Source organism: Thermobia domestica, chromosome 11 (genome assembly GCF_964235325.1).
Source record: "Thermobia domestica chromosome 11, izTheDome1.hap1.1, whole genome shotgun sequence".
NCBI classification, from domain to species: Eukaryota; Metazoa; Arthropoda; class Insecta; order Zygentoma; family Lepismatidae; genus Thermobia; species Thermobia domestica.
In genome coordinates, this window is record NC_137464.1 from 14,763,916 (window position 1) to 14,781,672 (window position 17,757).

Sequence of the window (17,757 nt, forward strand, 5' to 3'; positions counted from 1 at the left end):
CCTAGTGCAGTATTTTCGTTTATTATATTGAATATTTGAAATATTGATTAATTTAGGACTAGAGCTCCTTCGTGGCTTAGTGGTTAGCGTACGCGCCTTTGGCGTGGGAGACCTGCGTTCGGTTCCCGGCGGGAGATCATGTGGTTCGGATTCCACGTTAATCAGAAGGTCCCGTCTCATATAGCCTCACTGCTGATAGGGACGTTAAAGTCAAAATCAACTCAACTCAAGTAATTTAGGACTATTCTGAGAGTGGAAATTAGAATAGTAATAAATCTTTCGTTACTTAAATTAGTGAAAGAAAGACAGCAGGATTCAACATGATTCCTAGCCCGATTCAATTTCAGAGAAACTAATTAATCGGAATTTTAAAGGATCTGTTACAAAGAATCGGTTCCTTTGGAATCGGAATCATTGAATGAATCAAAAACGAATGCATTGCCCACAAGAAAAAAATGCCTTCTAGTATTTCAAGATATTTTATGACATCTCTAAAAACATATTACAAGATTAGTAGTTTTGAGAAATAAGCCCCTAAAAGATGCATATTATACTAATCCTTTTACATAACGTAGCATTAGTGTCTGGATGATAAAAATATAATTTCATAATAGAGAACTCTATAGATCTTGTTTCACTTGTAGCTACATGAAAATATAACAAGTATTTTTAATAAATTAATTATATAATTAATAAATAATAATACAATACATTATAATCTAAGTTAGAAGTAAACATTTCTTGTTTGTTAAGTCATGTGAAAGCCATGTGAACAACTAATGATTCATATCTTTTAAGAATCTTTCTTCCCTCTTCTTGTTAATTACGTTAGCATGTGTTGACTTATTTTGTTTGCACACTTTTTAATTTTGGAAATGCTGTTGACATAATATTATGCTTTTATTTTTTTAAAATAATATCTTATATTTCTCTGTTTATGATAACGATGATGATGATGATGATGACGGCGACGCCGCTGAATCTGATGCCGGCGTTTGTGTGGCCGTCGTTCTTCGTTGCCTAGGCGTGGCACTTTTCCCCCCGTCTCGAAGGATTTTGTACAATTTATCTTTCTCTAGCCAATGATATTTCAACTTCTCCTCCATTGCTGTTACTTTCTTTAGCTGTTCCTGCAAATAGAAAAAGAAAAAAGAATGAAAGAAAAATAATATATGTTCAATTGTATTTTTTATATCTTTCTTTAAGAGAAAAAAGTGTAAACTAATTGACTCACTCAGTACCTCACTCAGAATACCATCTTTATAGTGTGTGAACATTCCTGGCGTCACTATTTTTTTTATTAACTGCAATACTATTTAACAATATCATTTAGTGCATGCGAATTCGGGTTTATGTCCGCGCCATTTTGGTTACGAATAATATTGTGATATTATTTAGAGCAAACAATTTGATTATTTTCTACAACTAATTTACTTTCTAAGAATAAACAGTGCAATAGTCGATTTGGCTAAAGCTGCGACTTTCTTATTGAAATCACAAATTTAGATAATGGAAAAAAAAAAATTCTTGAAATTTGTAAAAGTGTTTTTTTACTTAACGATGATGAATAACTACGCCATCTTTGCTTTTTAGCCCATTAAAGTAACTTTAGATTTCCTTTAACAAAACTTAACTTAAATTTTAATTTATGTGTATTTACTATTTCTTCTTTAATTGAAGTTGAACGTCTTTTGCTCTTTCGAAATTAATTTACATTATATATAAACTAGCAAAGGTGCCCGTATTTTCACGGGAAGAAAATTAGCAGAGATGCCCATATTCGTACGGGAAGAAAACTAGCAGAGATGCCCGGGTTTCCACAGGAAGAAAACTAACAAGAGATGCCCGGATTTGTACGGGAAGAAAACTAGGAGAGATGCTCGGATTTGCATGGGAAGAAAACTAGGAGAGATGCCCGGATTTGTGCGGGAAGAATAATGTTTATGCACAATATTCAAAAAATAAAAAAAAAAAGAGTACAATAGATAGACGTTTCCCTTGTCAGTTCCCATTCAGTTGACATCAGGTTGTTCTTTATTCTGTCAGAAAGCAGAGATTAGAATAAATAACGAAAGCAACGCCATAGGCGTTGCCCCAATCGATTTCTGGGCCAGCTGATATGGCTAAAGTTGAGCTTAAATGTTATTTGGATTGTCTTCAATCAGCTTAGTGATATCACAAACTATGAATGTGACAGTAATCTCGGTTAGTTTGGACATTTTAAATCCTTTTTCACTCTCTCCCGATGCCGATGAGGACTGAACTTGGACATGAAACTAGATTAAATCTTTTAGTTCAACGTCCCACGATTATGCCCTTTTAGGTTCAGAAAGAAGGTGAAAAGCAAATGAATGATGGCGATGAACGAATTGGTGGAATGATAATGTGGGAAGAAACGGGAGCACCCCGAGAAAACTCGCGGACAGGATGTTGTCCAACACAAACTTACTTGACCGGGATTGAACTATGGACCTTAGGCACCTGAGGCAAGCGCTATACCATTATTTTAAAAAAAGTAATTCACCCCAATCGGAGTATTGTTTGCCTCCACTATTGTTTGCCATGAGCATCTCACGTGCTTTGACGTGATCCAAACACGACAGGGACAGGAACACAGAAATATCGAGGATAGGGCCTAGTTAAAATTCCGACCATGTTCTTCAGAGGGATTCGAACCTCCAATGGGATTAACCTCACAATCGTCAGCCTAACGTTTCAGAGCGCTCGGCTACACTCACCGGCAGTGTTGCCACAGTCTTAGCTGGAGTGGGCTGAAAAATAGTACCAAATTGAAACAAAACGGGCTCAATTCATTATTTTATACCAATGTAATACATGGCTCTATAACATGAAACTAAAAGAGGTAAAGTTCTAGAACACTCCCCCTCCCCTCCAAGACTCAAAATCAAGAAATTACTCTTTTCAAAAATTACTTTCTAGAAACATCAAAATAAGAGGACCCCGAACAACCCTGGAAGTAGATGAAATTTTTCTTGCATGTAGAGAGTATAAAAGAGGTCGGAAATTAAAAGGGAAGACAGTTACCATCTTTGGTATGTATTGTAAGGAAAGCAAACGCGCCTCTATTTCAAAGTGACCAATAAACCAAAGCGGTATTATGATCATATATGAAAAAAATATATATAAAACAAGGAACAAGTCAATCATCTCCGAGTTCGTGTGTTAATATAAATTATTGCACCTTATTCTTGCTTATTTTACGATCGAAGGAGGATAATAGTACTGATACTTTTGAAAATGTCACAAGTATTTACTAAATAGTGCTGAATTAGGTAGAATTGTACCAACTTTTTCACAAAAGGGGCTGAAAATGCCAGCGTGGTACCAACGTGCCGTTGAATAACAAAAAGGGCTGAATTTGGTACAATTGTACCAAGTGTGGCAACACTGCTCACCGGCTACCACTGAACTACCCCATGCCCCTAGAGCTAAACTTGGGAGATGGCATCGGAATGTCATTTTTCATCTCTGCGACCCGAAAACTTATGTATTCAACACTAATACCGGACATTTTCGATTGTTTTTTACATATCACGCTTTTCCCACCTTTAGGGATGCAAGGCATATCTTACCCCCACAGCGTATATATATATATTTCAGATTATAAGTCATATGTTCATGTAAACGCCATTTTAAGAATGTGTTTACATACGGAGTTTCATCTTGCTAACATAAGGAGCTCGTGAAATACTTTATTTTTTTCTGCATAAATTTTAAACGCCTCTTTGGATTCCCTCCTTCCCCTTTAGGATACGCATTTAAAAAATTCAAAATAAGCTACGGTTTCTTCAAGACTTCGGTTTCTTCGATACAATTAATTACAAGCATTCCGAACCAAAGGTATGGATTTGTATACCAAACAAACATTGATTTGTGTATTTAAGATTCATTATTAAATTAAATTTGTGTCTTAAAAGCAGGAGCGTCATTTCAGATTTTGCTTGGGGGGGGGGCAAAACCTCTCGAAATAAGTAAAATTTCGCGTTTTTCACTCATTTACTACTACTCTATTGATAAAATCTATATAAATCTCAAACTCAGGAGCGGGGAAAATGCCCCTTCCTGCCCCCCAAAATGATGCCCCTGCTTAAAAGTAAGTAATATTTTGGTTAAAATTGAGATAAGTTCATAAATGAGCAGAATCGACAATGAGCATTTAGACGTAATCGACAATCATGTTGTAAAAAGATCTAAGCAGAATAAAGTTATTTGCCAAATAATTATATAATAGTTTATAAACACACCTTTCTTAAGAAACTTATGGAATCATTAGCCAATTTTAACCTTTTCGGAATTTATGATACACATGAAAATACCATACATGTGTATTGTTTTAATACGCTCATTTTACATTTATTACTCCTGATTTTTTTTATTATTCAGTCGTGCATTCATTGCGAAACAGATCATTTGTATTTTGAGAATAAGCTCGTCAAGTTGATAGGGGTCATGACGTCATCTGTTTGGCCTTCAAGAGCACAAGCAAAAGGCTTATTTTGTTCTCTCGCAAATGCTGTTTGAAAGGTTTTATGGGATCGAAGAACACGTATGTATGTCATCGACATGACCATTAGGCAGAGTACACATGTTAGGGCTTCTTTCCTCCTCCTTCCCTCTCCTCCCCCTCTACAATTTTTGAGTTATAAGGCACTGATCTTCATTCCATTTCCCAGTTTCCTCAAATTTCTCTTTTCAGGTATATGATACGGATGTAAATTTTATACTGTTAGGAAAGTTGCTCTATCCTGAAGAGAATGAGATACGAACCATGATTCTAGGATAAATAGTGATGCTGCAGTAGCTATTTGACTGAAAGCCTAAAATTTACCTTAAAAATCTCAAAATTCTAAAAGGGTTAATTTCTCTTTCTTCTCGGAAACAAACCGCTATGATTTTTCACCCATTCATATCATAAAACCTAATTTGCACAAAATAAGGAACATTCATTATTCTAAGAAATCAATAAAATCAAATTATGTTTCAATTCATTTAAAAGAAATCAAAAACAAAATTTGCCATATAAATCAATGGGCTGAAAACAAATATAGGCTTGTTCAATCACGTTAATTTACAGACTGAGTAAAAAGAGGAGAAGGAAATTTTTCCTTAAGGAATATGAATGGTAAACTTTCCGATTGAGCCTCCATCTACAATTTACAGTTAAATCACTAAAATGTAACGATATAAAACACTGTGAAATGATGTGTAATAAAGTTGTCCAAAGTTGTAGCTGCTTTCAATCAATTATAGTTGTCCAGCTACTAGTTCCTTTAAATCAATCATAGTTGCCCAAGGTTCTAGCTACTTTCAATCATTCGTAGTTGACCAAGGTTCTAGCTGCTTTCAATCATTTATAGTTGTCCAAGGTTCTAGCTACTTTCAATCATTCATAGTTATCCAATGTTGTAGCTGCTTTCAATCAATCATAGTTGTCCAAAGTTTTAGCTACTTTCAATCAATTATAGTTGTCCAAGGTTCTGGCTACTTTCAATTATTGTAGTTGTCCAAGGTTCTAGTTAGCTTCAACCAATATATATATATATATATATATATATATATATATATATATATATATAGCCCTATTTATATCTTGTGTGCCCCTGTGCTCTAAAAAATAATTTGCCGCCCCCGCAGAAATCCCCCATGAAAACTACCAATATTAGAGTTGAATTCATAGCTTTTAGGGTCGCTGAGATGAATAGTGGCAGTTGTAACCCAATTCAACTTCAATGTTATACTCCACTCCCCAGGGAGGAGGCGAGATTTCAAAAGTAATCGAAAACGACAGATATTAGTCTTGAATTCATTTTTCAAGGTTGCTGAGTTTAGCGGTATCAGTTTTCATGATGTACAAGTTCATCCTCACCCTTTGAGTGGGGTTGGGAGGGAATGACTAAAAAAATCAGATAAGCTAGTTAATTCTTAACAAGTGCAATTCATCATCATCATCATAGGTATTCTGCCTTTATTGGCAGGTCACTTGCCGCAGCTGAGAAGCTTCCATGCTCCACGGTCCTCCGCTAACCTTTTCGTCTTCGCGTATGATCTTTCTGTTTTAATATCATCCATTAATTGTAGTCTCCTTCGCCCCCTCCCTCTCTTTCCCGCCACCATACCCTCTAGGACGTCCCTCATTAGAGCGAATTAAACAGACTAACATATTTTCTCGCGCTTGCGCGGGACTCTGTGGGTTGCTAATTTTAAATATTACTTTATTGTGAATCTTTAAAACATATTCAGAGATTCAGTGGCTCAGTGGTAGACCGTTTTCCTCTGGTTTCATAGGGTCCTTGGTTCGATCCCAGCTAGCGCCAAGTGATCTTTGTGGTGGACTAACACCATGTACACTCATGTCCAAAATGATTGTCGCATATCTATATCTGTCTTCTTGTAAAAATATAATTTGATAAAGATTTTGCAGAGTACTTTTAACACTGATACCATGTGTATAATCAAGAAATGTATATTTGTGGTAAATGTCACAGGAAAAGAATTATATATACGAAAATTAGAATGAGTAAAACAAAATGTTGCTAAATGGACAAGAAAGTTTTATTTTCGTTTTATTGTTCTTATTTACTGCTCTTTTGACACGAAATTTACCACATTCATGTCTTTGTCGATTATACACATACTAACATTATAAGAAATACCGGGCAAATTCGTTATTAAATTATATTTCTACAACAACATATTTATAGACATGCGACAATAATTTTGGACATGAGTGTACGTGGGTTTTCTCGGGGTACTCCGACTTTTTTCATTCCGCCATTTCATTCATCCTCATCATCACCGTCTCCTTTAGCCTCGCCGGCATAAGCTTGAGACGTAAAACTCAAAGATATCAATTTATTTTTCTTTCACAAAATAACTTTACATGGTGCTTTCAAAACCTGAACAATTCAGATTGATTACGTTGGACCTCAATCGCCTTCAAATGGTGTTCTTATGGTGATGTTCTATACTCTGTGCGCTTTGGTCAATTCGGAAAGCTCCGTATAAGTTCTGTTCTTCAAGCGTGTCAAGTACCTTCTGCGATACTGAATGAAACTTATCCACATTTTTATAACGGCTTTCACCCGGTTTAAGTCTTATCTGTGGCAGAGGAAGAAGTCCCAGTGATGCAGGTTAAGAAAAAGTTTGTCAATCATAATGTTTCGCGGAAAATCTCCTCACCACCTTTTACTTTAGCCTATACGGCATAATGTGGGACGTAAAGCTTAAATATTTCATTTAATTTCCCTTTACACTGTACTAAACTAGTGAGCAGGCATAGGTTGAATGGCTGAAGTTTAACTTTTCTTCTCAGCACTGACAAGGAGACTTACGGAAGTGTCACTCACCGATTTGAATGAAACTTGGCATACTTCTAGAACATCGAAAAATAATAAACACTGAATATTTTTATTTCGGCAATGGTGCGGATTTAAGGGTAGAAACCACCCTTTGAACGTTAGGGGTGATCTCCAAGTATAGACAGAAAACAATCATTTAATATATAAGAAAACATACTGTTAGTGGGGGTTTAGGACAGCTGATTCAGAATCTGACGTCAAAATTACAAAATTCAAAATGGCGGATCCAATATGGTGATTACAGTTACTAAAAGTCTTCTAGTTTGAAATGCTTTGCAGTTAGGCAAGAACAATCGTGGTTAGCAGGGGTTACTGCGAGAAGGTTACAGACCAATTTGAAACCCCCTTTCTGTACTTATTTTAACGGTATGCTTGATTAAAGTGAGTCTCTGCACCTATCACTATGCAGGGTGCTTACTGAAAATGAGTCCACTTTCCTATCACTCTTCGGGGTACTTAGCCCAGCGTCTATTGCAAAGTCCATTTTGTTATTAGATTCGTGGAGTAGTCACAATTTATCAACTTTTGAACTTATTTTAAGAACAAAAGAATACCTCAAAATAGAAATCATTCCTGCAGCAACAACTAGAGAATTTAGCGTCTTAATGTGTTCTTCATGTCATGGAAAAACTTCTTGAGACATTTTTCTGACATTGTTCTTCTCTACAACTATAACATAAATATGCATCTACGTAATAGTACAATTACGATCTAATCACTAATTCATAATCAAATTTCTTCTCCCAGATTTGCAAATCTTATTAGATATGTGTGGTACAAAAGGATTATTTGGAAGAAAAACCACATGTAATATTTGAAAATCCCGTAACATTTTGTTTTAAAACTTTGCAGTATTTTGCTATTTGTGCACAGTTTTTGTGGTAATAAGGTGTGCGTGGTGTAAACAATGTAATGCATCACTCGCTTGGTTTTACGGAATATCATTACTCTAAAACACCTTCTCAATAAATTCATAATTATAACAATTGAGGATATATGAAGTTTTGATATAGTAAGAAACGAGGGAATTCACTTTAAAGAAGCACTCGAATAGCGAGAGGCGAGGAGACTTACTTTTAATAAGCACCCCGAGTAGTGAGAGGTGCAGAGACTCACTTTAATGAAGCACCCCGTTAGAATAAGTACAGAAAGGGGGTTCCAAATTGGTCTGTAGCCTTCTCGCAGTAACCCCTGTTAATCATGATTGTTCTTGCCTAACTGCAAAGCATTTCAAACGAGAAGACTTTTAGTAACTCTAATCACCATACTGGATCCGCCATTTTGAATTCTCAAATTTTGACGTCAGATTCTGAATCAGCTGTCTTAACCTCCCTTGGCAGTATGTTTTCTTTTATATTAAATGATTGTTTTCTGTCTATACTTAGAGACCAACCCTAACGTTCGAAAATTGGTTTCTACCCTTAAACCCGCACCATTGCCGAAATAATAAAAAAACAAATACGTGTCGATTATTTTTCGATGTTCTAGAAGTATGCAAAGTTTTGATTCAAATCGGTGAGTGACACTTCCGTAAGTCTCCTTGTGAGACTATATGAGACATAGCCTTCTAGATCCGAACCTCTACTTGGGTTGAAATCCGATCCCCTGAGAATAGAGCCAGAAACCAGACACATTAGCTACTTGGCCGTGGAGCGGTTTAAGGGAAGTTTGCACGGTATTCAAAGAAGAAAGAGGATATCAGGTAAAAGGGATTAGGAACCTATGATTTCGAGTAGTGATGGTGAAATAGTGGTCCGCGAATATGTTTTTTTTAAGTGTAATTTTATTCCTATCCGAAGATGGGCGGGCCGCAGAAGATAATGCCTTCTCTGGGGGTCATGAACATTCATTTATTGATAGTTTCGTTAGGAGATGGTTATTAGGGTTTACTTATTTGCCTGATTAGGCATATAGAAGGAGGTGACCTGAGCATGGTATGTATTTTATTTAAGCTTGCCATACGTCCCGTAAAAAACGAGACAGTCCCGATTTTGGGCCCAAGTGAACCGCGTCCCCATAAATGTAGTCGGGACAGGCAAATGTCCCGTATTTTAATCCCGTCCCATTTCTGCCATCAATATCAGCTTATTCGAAACGTGAAAAAATCAAAACTTCTGACATTGACTGGGAATCCTTTAATTAGGGAGTGAACAATAAGATGTAACGTGTAACAGCTTCGAGCAACTTATCACACCACTCTCTCCGATTAGATAGCGAGTGAAATTTGCAATGCCACTTTTCCTATTGGATCTGGTGGAAACTCGGACACTCTCCAATACCAAAAAACTAGCAGGATTTTTGTAGTTGGATTGTACATATCTACAATCCGTACAAATAATTGTAGGGAACGAAGAGAGAAAAGTAGCTGCAGCTTAGGGAACTCTCGCTTATTATACTTTTGTTCATAACCAGAGCTACAGTTTATTGGATTATGTTGGAAAATTTGGGGTGGGATGGAGTGGAGATCGAAGGTGTCCCGTATTCTCATGGAAAAAAAATATGTCAGGCTTAAATTTATATGATGAAATGAAGTGCAGGTAACCGAACACAAGGATATACTGTATGATGTTAATTGCGACAAGGGTGTTAATCTTCTGCTCTTGGGCTACTCAGAGCGGATTCAAACATTTGGAGCCCTGTTAGTTAAAAAAACAAAGGAGTGCATTCATGAAATTATGTGCAATGGATGAATGGATGGTGACAATATATACGACGACGGGTGTTTCAGTGAGCGGCGGCCTGATTATGATCATGGATAGCAAGGTAATCTAACGGTGAATATGCGTAACGTTGTAGAGATGGAGTCTGGTCTAACGGATAGGTGCTGATTGCCACGGGTGCTGACTGCCACAGCCAATTATTGGTGCTGACTGCCACGACTGTCGCTGATCGCAAATATGAAGTTGCTGACTGCCACGAGCCTCGGAGAAACTGTATTTGGAAAGAGAGGAATTAATCCCTCATACTAAATTTATGATTATTAATTAATTTAATAGGGATTAATTTAGTAATCATCACAGCAAATCTATGTAGCATCCTATAAGTTACAAAGTTGTTCACTAAGTGGAACGACATACACTTGGATGTTTATAAAGGGATTGTCTTTTCTGTTATATGTACAATTTGCACATTTCATTGTTTATATTAATTGTTTTATTGTATTATTTAATGGATATGATGGTCTGAAGCCAGCTGACAAGGGAAGTTTGGGAGAAGCATTCGCCTGCAGAGAAATAAGCATGTCATCTGAAAGACCAATTCATGCTGATTACAATAGGTAATAAAACTCCTGTACGTTAAGAACTGTTCGAGATATTCAGCTTGGAAATGTACCGTATATGAGAAAAAGAGTGGATGGATTTCAATGCGTTAAGTATTCTCACCCATGGCGAAGCCTGATGGTTTGAACTTGCTATTGCTTGATCACTGGGGTCCATTCACAGACAAATTGTCCATTACAAGTTGCATGACGGATGGCAAAGACCTAATGGTTGAGAAGATACCAAAGAATTGCACACGATTTGAGCAACCATTTGATGTGTTTTGATTCCGCTCAATCAAAGATTATGGCAGGAGATTTGTACATAGTATGAATCTTCTTCATGTAGACGTTATAATGTACCAACGAAACAATCAAATAAAGTTCGTGTCCATACAAATCACTTCCGATCACCGCGATACATTGGATTGTTTCAGTTTGCGTTCTGCAAGGCAGGTTACGAACAAATTATAGGCCTATAACTTTTGAATCACTTGTCGAATTTGCTTTTTGCTTTGGTTCTGCGAACTGTTCTCTTGAAGGATGCAACACAATTGCACATATAAAATGTTCATGGTGCAAGGGAGTATTTTGCCTGCGTCATTTCTTCATAAAACAGAAGAACAACAGTGATCAATTTTCATCTCTAACCTATGATTATTTTGAACAATGTAATGACTAATTGTATCTAACAAACCCGTTAGTTATTGCGAAACACTTTTTTTCTGTTACTTCCGATAGCTTTCAATTCGTATGTCAATATTCGTTAATAATTATGTTGTACTTAACGCGTATATCCTCATTTTCTCATATAAACTTCCAAGTTGAATATCTCGAACCGTTCTCAACCGTACAGGAATTTTATTAGCTTGTTATAATCAGCATGAATTGGGACTTCCAATGCCATGCTTAGTTTCTCTGTAGGCGAGTGCTTTCTCCTGAACTTCCCTTGTGAGGTACAGCCAGCAGTGCTTTTTTGATGGAACTTTCAAGAGCTCCTCGAAACAATTTGCACAGCTGTACACAGTTCATGCTGACATAGGGAGTTCAAGTGAGAATATATAAATCGTACCAATTTTGTACGCACCGCTTCCTGACAAAACTGAAAGTACACTCATGTCCAAAATTATTGTCGCATATCCATAACTGTCTTCTTGTAAGAATATAATTTGATAATTTTGCAGAGTACTTTTAATACTTATATTATGTGTATAATCAGGAAATTTATATTTTTGATCAATTTTATAGGAAAAGAATTATAAATACGAAAATCATAATGAGTAAAATAAAATGTAACTAAATGGACAAGAAAATTTTATTTTCGTTTTATTGTTCTTATTTACTGCTCTTTTGACATGAAATTTACCACATACTTGTCTTTGCCGATTATACACATACTAACATTATAAGAAATACCGGGAGAATTCGTTATCAAATTATATTACTAGAACAACATATTTATAATCATATGACAATAATTTTGGACATGAGTGTACATACAGAGACCTGTTTACCTTTGTTAGGTGTTGGTCTGAACAACACGATCCTAAGGATCATCTAGTTTCTTTCATGTTTCTTGGTGTCCGGTAATGTTACGTATAGCAACTTTTTCTCAGGCTCGTGGCAGTCAGCACCTTGATATTGGCAATCAGCGCCAGTCGTGGCAATCAGCACCAATAATTGGCTGTGGCAGTCAGCACCCCACCGGTCTAACCCGGGATGTACTTAATACTGAACCCACAAAATGAGGGTGATGTATATATTTCCTGAAAGCTTTGGTCAAGGTAAGATCGAAATCGGTTACCAAAATTGAACCGTGTTTTTGTTCTTACACCTACCCCATCGTTTCAGATTAATACGAGTGGCCAAAGACTTTGCAATGAAGATTGTGTTGATATTTTGACCCACCGCTATTTTGCACAGGTTTATGGTAGAGAGTCGCGACTTGATTTATCTTCTTTTATTTAACACCAACTTTCATATGATGTGCAAGTTTATCCCCCTTTCCATTTAAAAATTTTGAGTTGGACCCCGTCTGGGACCTTGGGACAATTTATTTTACTTTTGATACGTTATACTTTTGAAGTGATGAAAGACATGTTTTTCTATTCTCACAACTGTCTCACCGTTTCAGATTTTTCGGGGTTGCAACGGACTGTATGGGTATGGGCACGCTTAAAGAGTTTAATAGCAACGAGTCAAATGCTGCCGCCAAGCGGAATTCATGAGACCTCCTCAATTTTGGTAACCGGTTTCGATCTTACCTTGACCAAAGCTTTCACGAAATATATACCAGGGGCGGATCCATGGGGGGGGGGGGCGATTGCCCCCCCAGAAGAGGAAACTTTCTTATTTTATATATATAAATAAAACCCATCGCAAAGTTTAGAGCCCTTAAAAGTAGCAGTATGACAACCCACCGCCCCCCCAGAAGTCGATCCTGGATCCGCCCCTGATATATACATCACCCCAACTTTGTGGGTTCAGGTTCAAGTACATCCCTAGTAAGAGTTCGAATGAGCGTCTGCTATGCGACGTTCAATGTAACGAGAGCGAAGACTGTACAGATGTAATAAGAGTGCATAGGCGCCTAACACATGTAAATAGTGGGGGGGCAAAATTGGCCAATAAAGATTAAGTGAATTTTATAATAATAATAATAATAATAATAATAATAATAATAATAATAATAATAATAATAATAATAATAATAATAATAATTATTATTATTATTATTATTATTATTATTATTATTATTATTATTATTATTATTATTATTATTATTATTATTATTATTATTATTATTATTATTATTATTAAAATAATTCTTTCTGTCATTGGCTTTGAGGATAAGCATAGCTTCAATTTTTATTTGTGGTCTACAGCAATCATGGTTGCTGTTCGTACGAGAAGACGATCACTGTTGAGCATCCTATCGGGAAGAAAGACTACAAATTGCGCTACGTAAGACCCCAACGAAGAAAACACACTATTGTAAATGAATGTTCTGATAACAATGACATTAAATTGTGCAATCAACAAATAAATTGCGCTAACCTCAATTACTAGTGGTTTTCGGTTGATTAAAATTTTCGACACCTTAATGGGAACATTATCCGAAAACATTGGTAGATTTCACCACACACACACACACACACACACACACACACACACACACACACACACACACACACACACACACACACACACACACACACACACACACACACACACACACACACACACACACACACACACACACACACACACACACACACACACACACACACACACACACACACACACACAAAAACTCTCCTCACGGAACTCTCTTACCACACAAGGCATCGATAATTCGATGAATTTCACAACAAAAAATACTCGCCCAGAAGCCAAACAATTTTTCACTATGAACAGCAATATGAACAACCATTGCTAATCGAATTAGGAATGAATTTTGCCTTTTGAAAGCATTATACAAGAACGAACTAATTATATACTAAATTACTGCATTGCTCTACCATGGTAAAAAAAAGTAATATGTTTATTACTCACGTAAATTTAAGGCTTCTTTCTTGAAAATGATCATTTCCTGGTCTTGTAAAAATATATATAAACACCAAATATTCGAAATGTTTAAGATACAGTAGAAGCTGTTTATACGATTTAAAAAAAATCACAAACTATATCACTATCACTCGCAGTTCCCAACACACCACATATACACAATAGTTTTTTTGGCTTCAGAAACAACCAAATGTTTTTCTGCGGATTTCTGTCTTTAATACGAATTCATTTGCTATATCACGCACATTTAATTTGTCAAGTCTTTCCTGGTGAATCTGAAGAACAGCAACATGATTAAGTCTACTCTGAGTCATAGTGCTTCTAACGAGGGAACCTATCCAAGTGCGACTCTGACTTCGAGTCGAGACTATGGTCGTTGGATACCTTGTCCCAAAAGAACATAACACGAAAAGTGATACATCCTCGATCGCAACCGTTGCAGAGATATAAGCGTGAAAAGTTCGAAATTGAGCTCCATACTATACATTACAAAGTCAGCTTCCGGGTCAGATTTGGCGGAAACGGTCAGGTAAGGAAACTCAGCGAATACATATCAAAGTAGTGTTGGGAGCCCACCACCTTTTGAATGAAAAAAATGTTGCCCCCGGGGCACTCGCAGGGTCCCAGGCGGGGTCCAACTCAAAATTGGCAAATGGAACCGGGGGTCAAGTAGCATATTGTATGAAAGCTAGTGTTAAATAAAAGAAGATAGAACAAATCTCAACTCTCTATGATGACCCTGTGCAAACGGGCAACTGGTCAAAATGTCAATACAACCTACATCAGAAAATATATGGCCACTCTTCTAAATCCGTTAAGTTGTGACAATAACAAGACAGAAAAACACGTTTAAAAGTGCAAGGTATTGAAGTTAAACAAATTGTTGCAGAGTCTCTCACAGTGGCCATATATTTTCTGATGTAGGTTGTATTGACATTTTGACCAGTTGCCCGTTTGCACAGGGTCATCATAGAGAGTTGAGATTTGTTCTATCTTCTTTTATTTAACACTAGCTTTCATACAATATGCTACTTGACCCCCGGTTCCATTTGCCAATTTTGAGTTGGACCCCGCCTGGGACCCTGCGAGTGCCCCGGGGGCAACATTTTTTTCATTCAAAAGGTGGTGGGCTCCCAACACTACTTTGATATGTATTCGCTGAGTTTCCTTACCTGACCGTTTCCGCCAAATCTGACCCGGAAGCTGACTTTGTAATGTATAGTATGGAGCTCAATTTCGAACTTTTCACGCTTATATCTCTGCAACGGTTGCGATCGAGGATGTATCACTTTTCGTGTTATGTTCTTTTGGGACAAGGTATCCAACGACCATAGTCTCGACTCGAAGTCAGAGTCGCACTTGGATAGGGTCCCTCGTAAGATAGGTCCTTAATCGACGCAGAGCTGAAAACGTTCTTTCAGCAGTAGCCGTTGTAGCGGGTAAACGTAAATGTAGTTCCAGCAAAGTTTTAATTTCAGAGAAGAGGTATGACATATTCCCCATGCTACTTAAAATATCAACGACGTCTTGCACTGAAACATCTCCTCTGGCATCGTTTATAACGACATCACGAAACATTCTTAGCTGAACTCGAAGTCTACTTTCGTTCAAATCATCGTTATATGTATCAAGTACATATCTCCGTTCTCCTTCATATTGTATATCCCATGCGGCTTTCACAATAAGTTTCTCTGTGTGTAACGCTGTATTCACGTCCTGTTGGTCAAACCGTCTTTCGATCTCACCACAAACTATATCCAATAGTCTATACCAGATTTCTACTTTATATAAGTGTTTCACATCATTAAAAGTGTAATTTGGAAAGCCATCGTCCAGTCGTCTCGGAATTTTTCGCTGACGTGGCAGAATTGGTTCTTCTACGCCTAACAACTCTCTTTTTGTCGTTGCATTAGTCCAAACCCTGTCAAAATGTTCATCTGTTCGAAGATTGGTGAGAGTCTCTCTTGTACCGTAAACTGACCTAGCATTAAAAGAATGCTTTGTTCGAAAGTTAAAAGATCAACAGATCAATATGAACTGTCACTTGATAGCAGAAGTGCCCACCCTCCTCCTATACTTTTCTTTGGCTTCACAGATACGGGCAGAAGTTGACCTTACCTCGTTTTTCTACCATGTTCTTTCTTCTAATGCGGCACGGGACACCCTGAGGATGTGATTGACAGGTTATTGTACCCACTTTTCCATCTGCGGTTTTAATCCTCCACATTGTTTTGGACATGCGCATTTTAAAACTGACCTAGCATTAAAAGAATGCTGGAATCTAGCTCTTTGTATCGATGGTTTACCAAAATCTGACAATCTTGAATTTTTCTTTTCCAGCTGTTGCCTATGTATGGTTCACTAATTTTGACCCAAGCATATGCATCTTGAACCTTATAGATGAAAACCTGACACCATTATATATATATATATATATATATATATATATATATATATATATATATATATATATATATATATATAAGACTTTTGGATATTGTTTGGTGCCCCGAAAGTGAGGGGGCAAAATGCTATGTTTGCCCCCCCAGTCTTGAAAGTGGGGGGGCAAATGACCCCTTTTGCCCCATGGCTCAGGCGCCTATGTAAGAGTGTTGGTGTAGATGAGCGATGGTAAACCTCTTGTGTTGGCGTCCATTATGGTAAGGTATAAGCGTTTCATTCGACCCAGAAATAATGAATTTAAAACGTACGATTTCTCTTAGAAGCTTCTGTAAAAAAAGTTTTGACGAACTAAATTTATATTATTACTACATATTAAAACACTACTTTTTTCCTGTGTTATGCATATTTTTTTTTTAAATTTTAATATTTGACTAATAATAATATACTACTAAATTGGCATCGTTGTATGTTTGTTTTTATTTATCTATTTTTAGGTTTACTGCTCCTAAAGCATTATAAATGCTTTACAGCCGTGGGGAATCAAAAATTGTCCGCTATGGAGAGGTGTCCGCCTTAAGAGGTTTCAATATTTTCTTTTAATAAACAAGGTAATACGATTAGAATATGCAATTAGAAAAAATATTTTTGCATGAATCATGTATTTATGAATATTACCAAAATGTTACTGTATCTGCATACGTCATCCAGTTCCCTATGTTCGAGGCACAACATGGGAATAAGATGTTATAGTTCTCTGCACTTTACATTTATCGCTACTTATTACGTTTTCGGTATGTTGCTTTATTTTGTGAGTTAATTGCAGTCCAGTAATGACTTTTTTTTAAAGACAATATGCGTATCCGTGGTCAAAAATACCAAACTTGTCTTCTGCTTGGTTAGAGATTCCAGAGGGACAGTAGAATGATGTGTCATCCCAAACAGTGGGCAACTGTCAATCACTTTTGTTTCTGAAGCAGGTTGGGTGGGAGTGGAATGCAAGCAAAGGTTATAAGGGTGTTGAGAAACAGAGACCCTTTTTCAGAGTTGCTGGGCAGACAGTTTAGGAGGCAAAATGTTGTCACATCCTCATGTTCTTCCTTGGTGACATAGTATGAATTACTAAAAGTATATTTTTACTGTACTTTTCAA

The 17,757-nt window shown here is 36.8% G+C and overlaps 1 protein-coding gene across 1 annotated transcript in view; it reads right to left on the reverse strand.

Annotated features, from left to right (window-relative positions):
* Positions 1-898: 898 nt before the first annotated feature.
* The window catches only part of LOC145664842 (uncharacterized), a 332,279-nt gene continuing 315,420 nt past the window's right edge, over positions 899-17,757 (reverse strand). Inside the window, exon 7 of the mRNA XM_081731852.1 lies at positions 899-1,130. Coding sequence (XP_081587978.1) covers positions 936-1,130 — 195 coding nt within the window. The 3' untranslated portion in view covers positions 899-935. The remainder of the gene's footprint in view (positions 1,131-17,757) is intronic.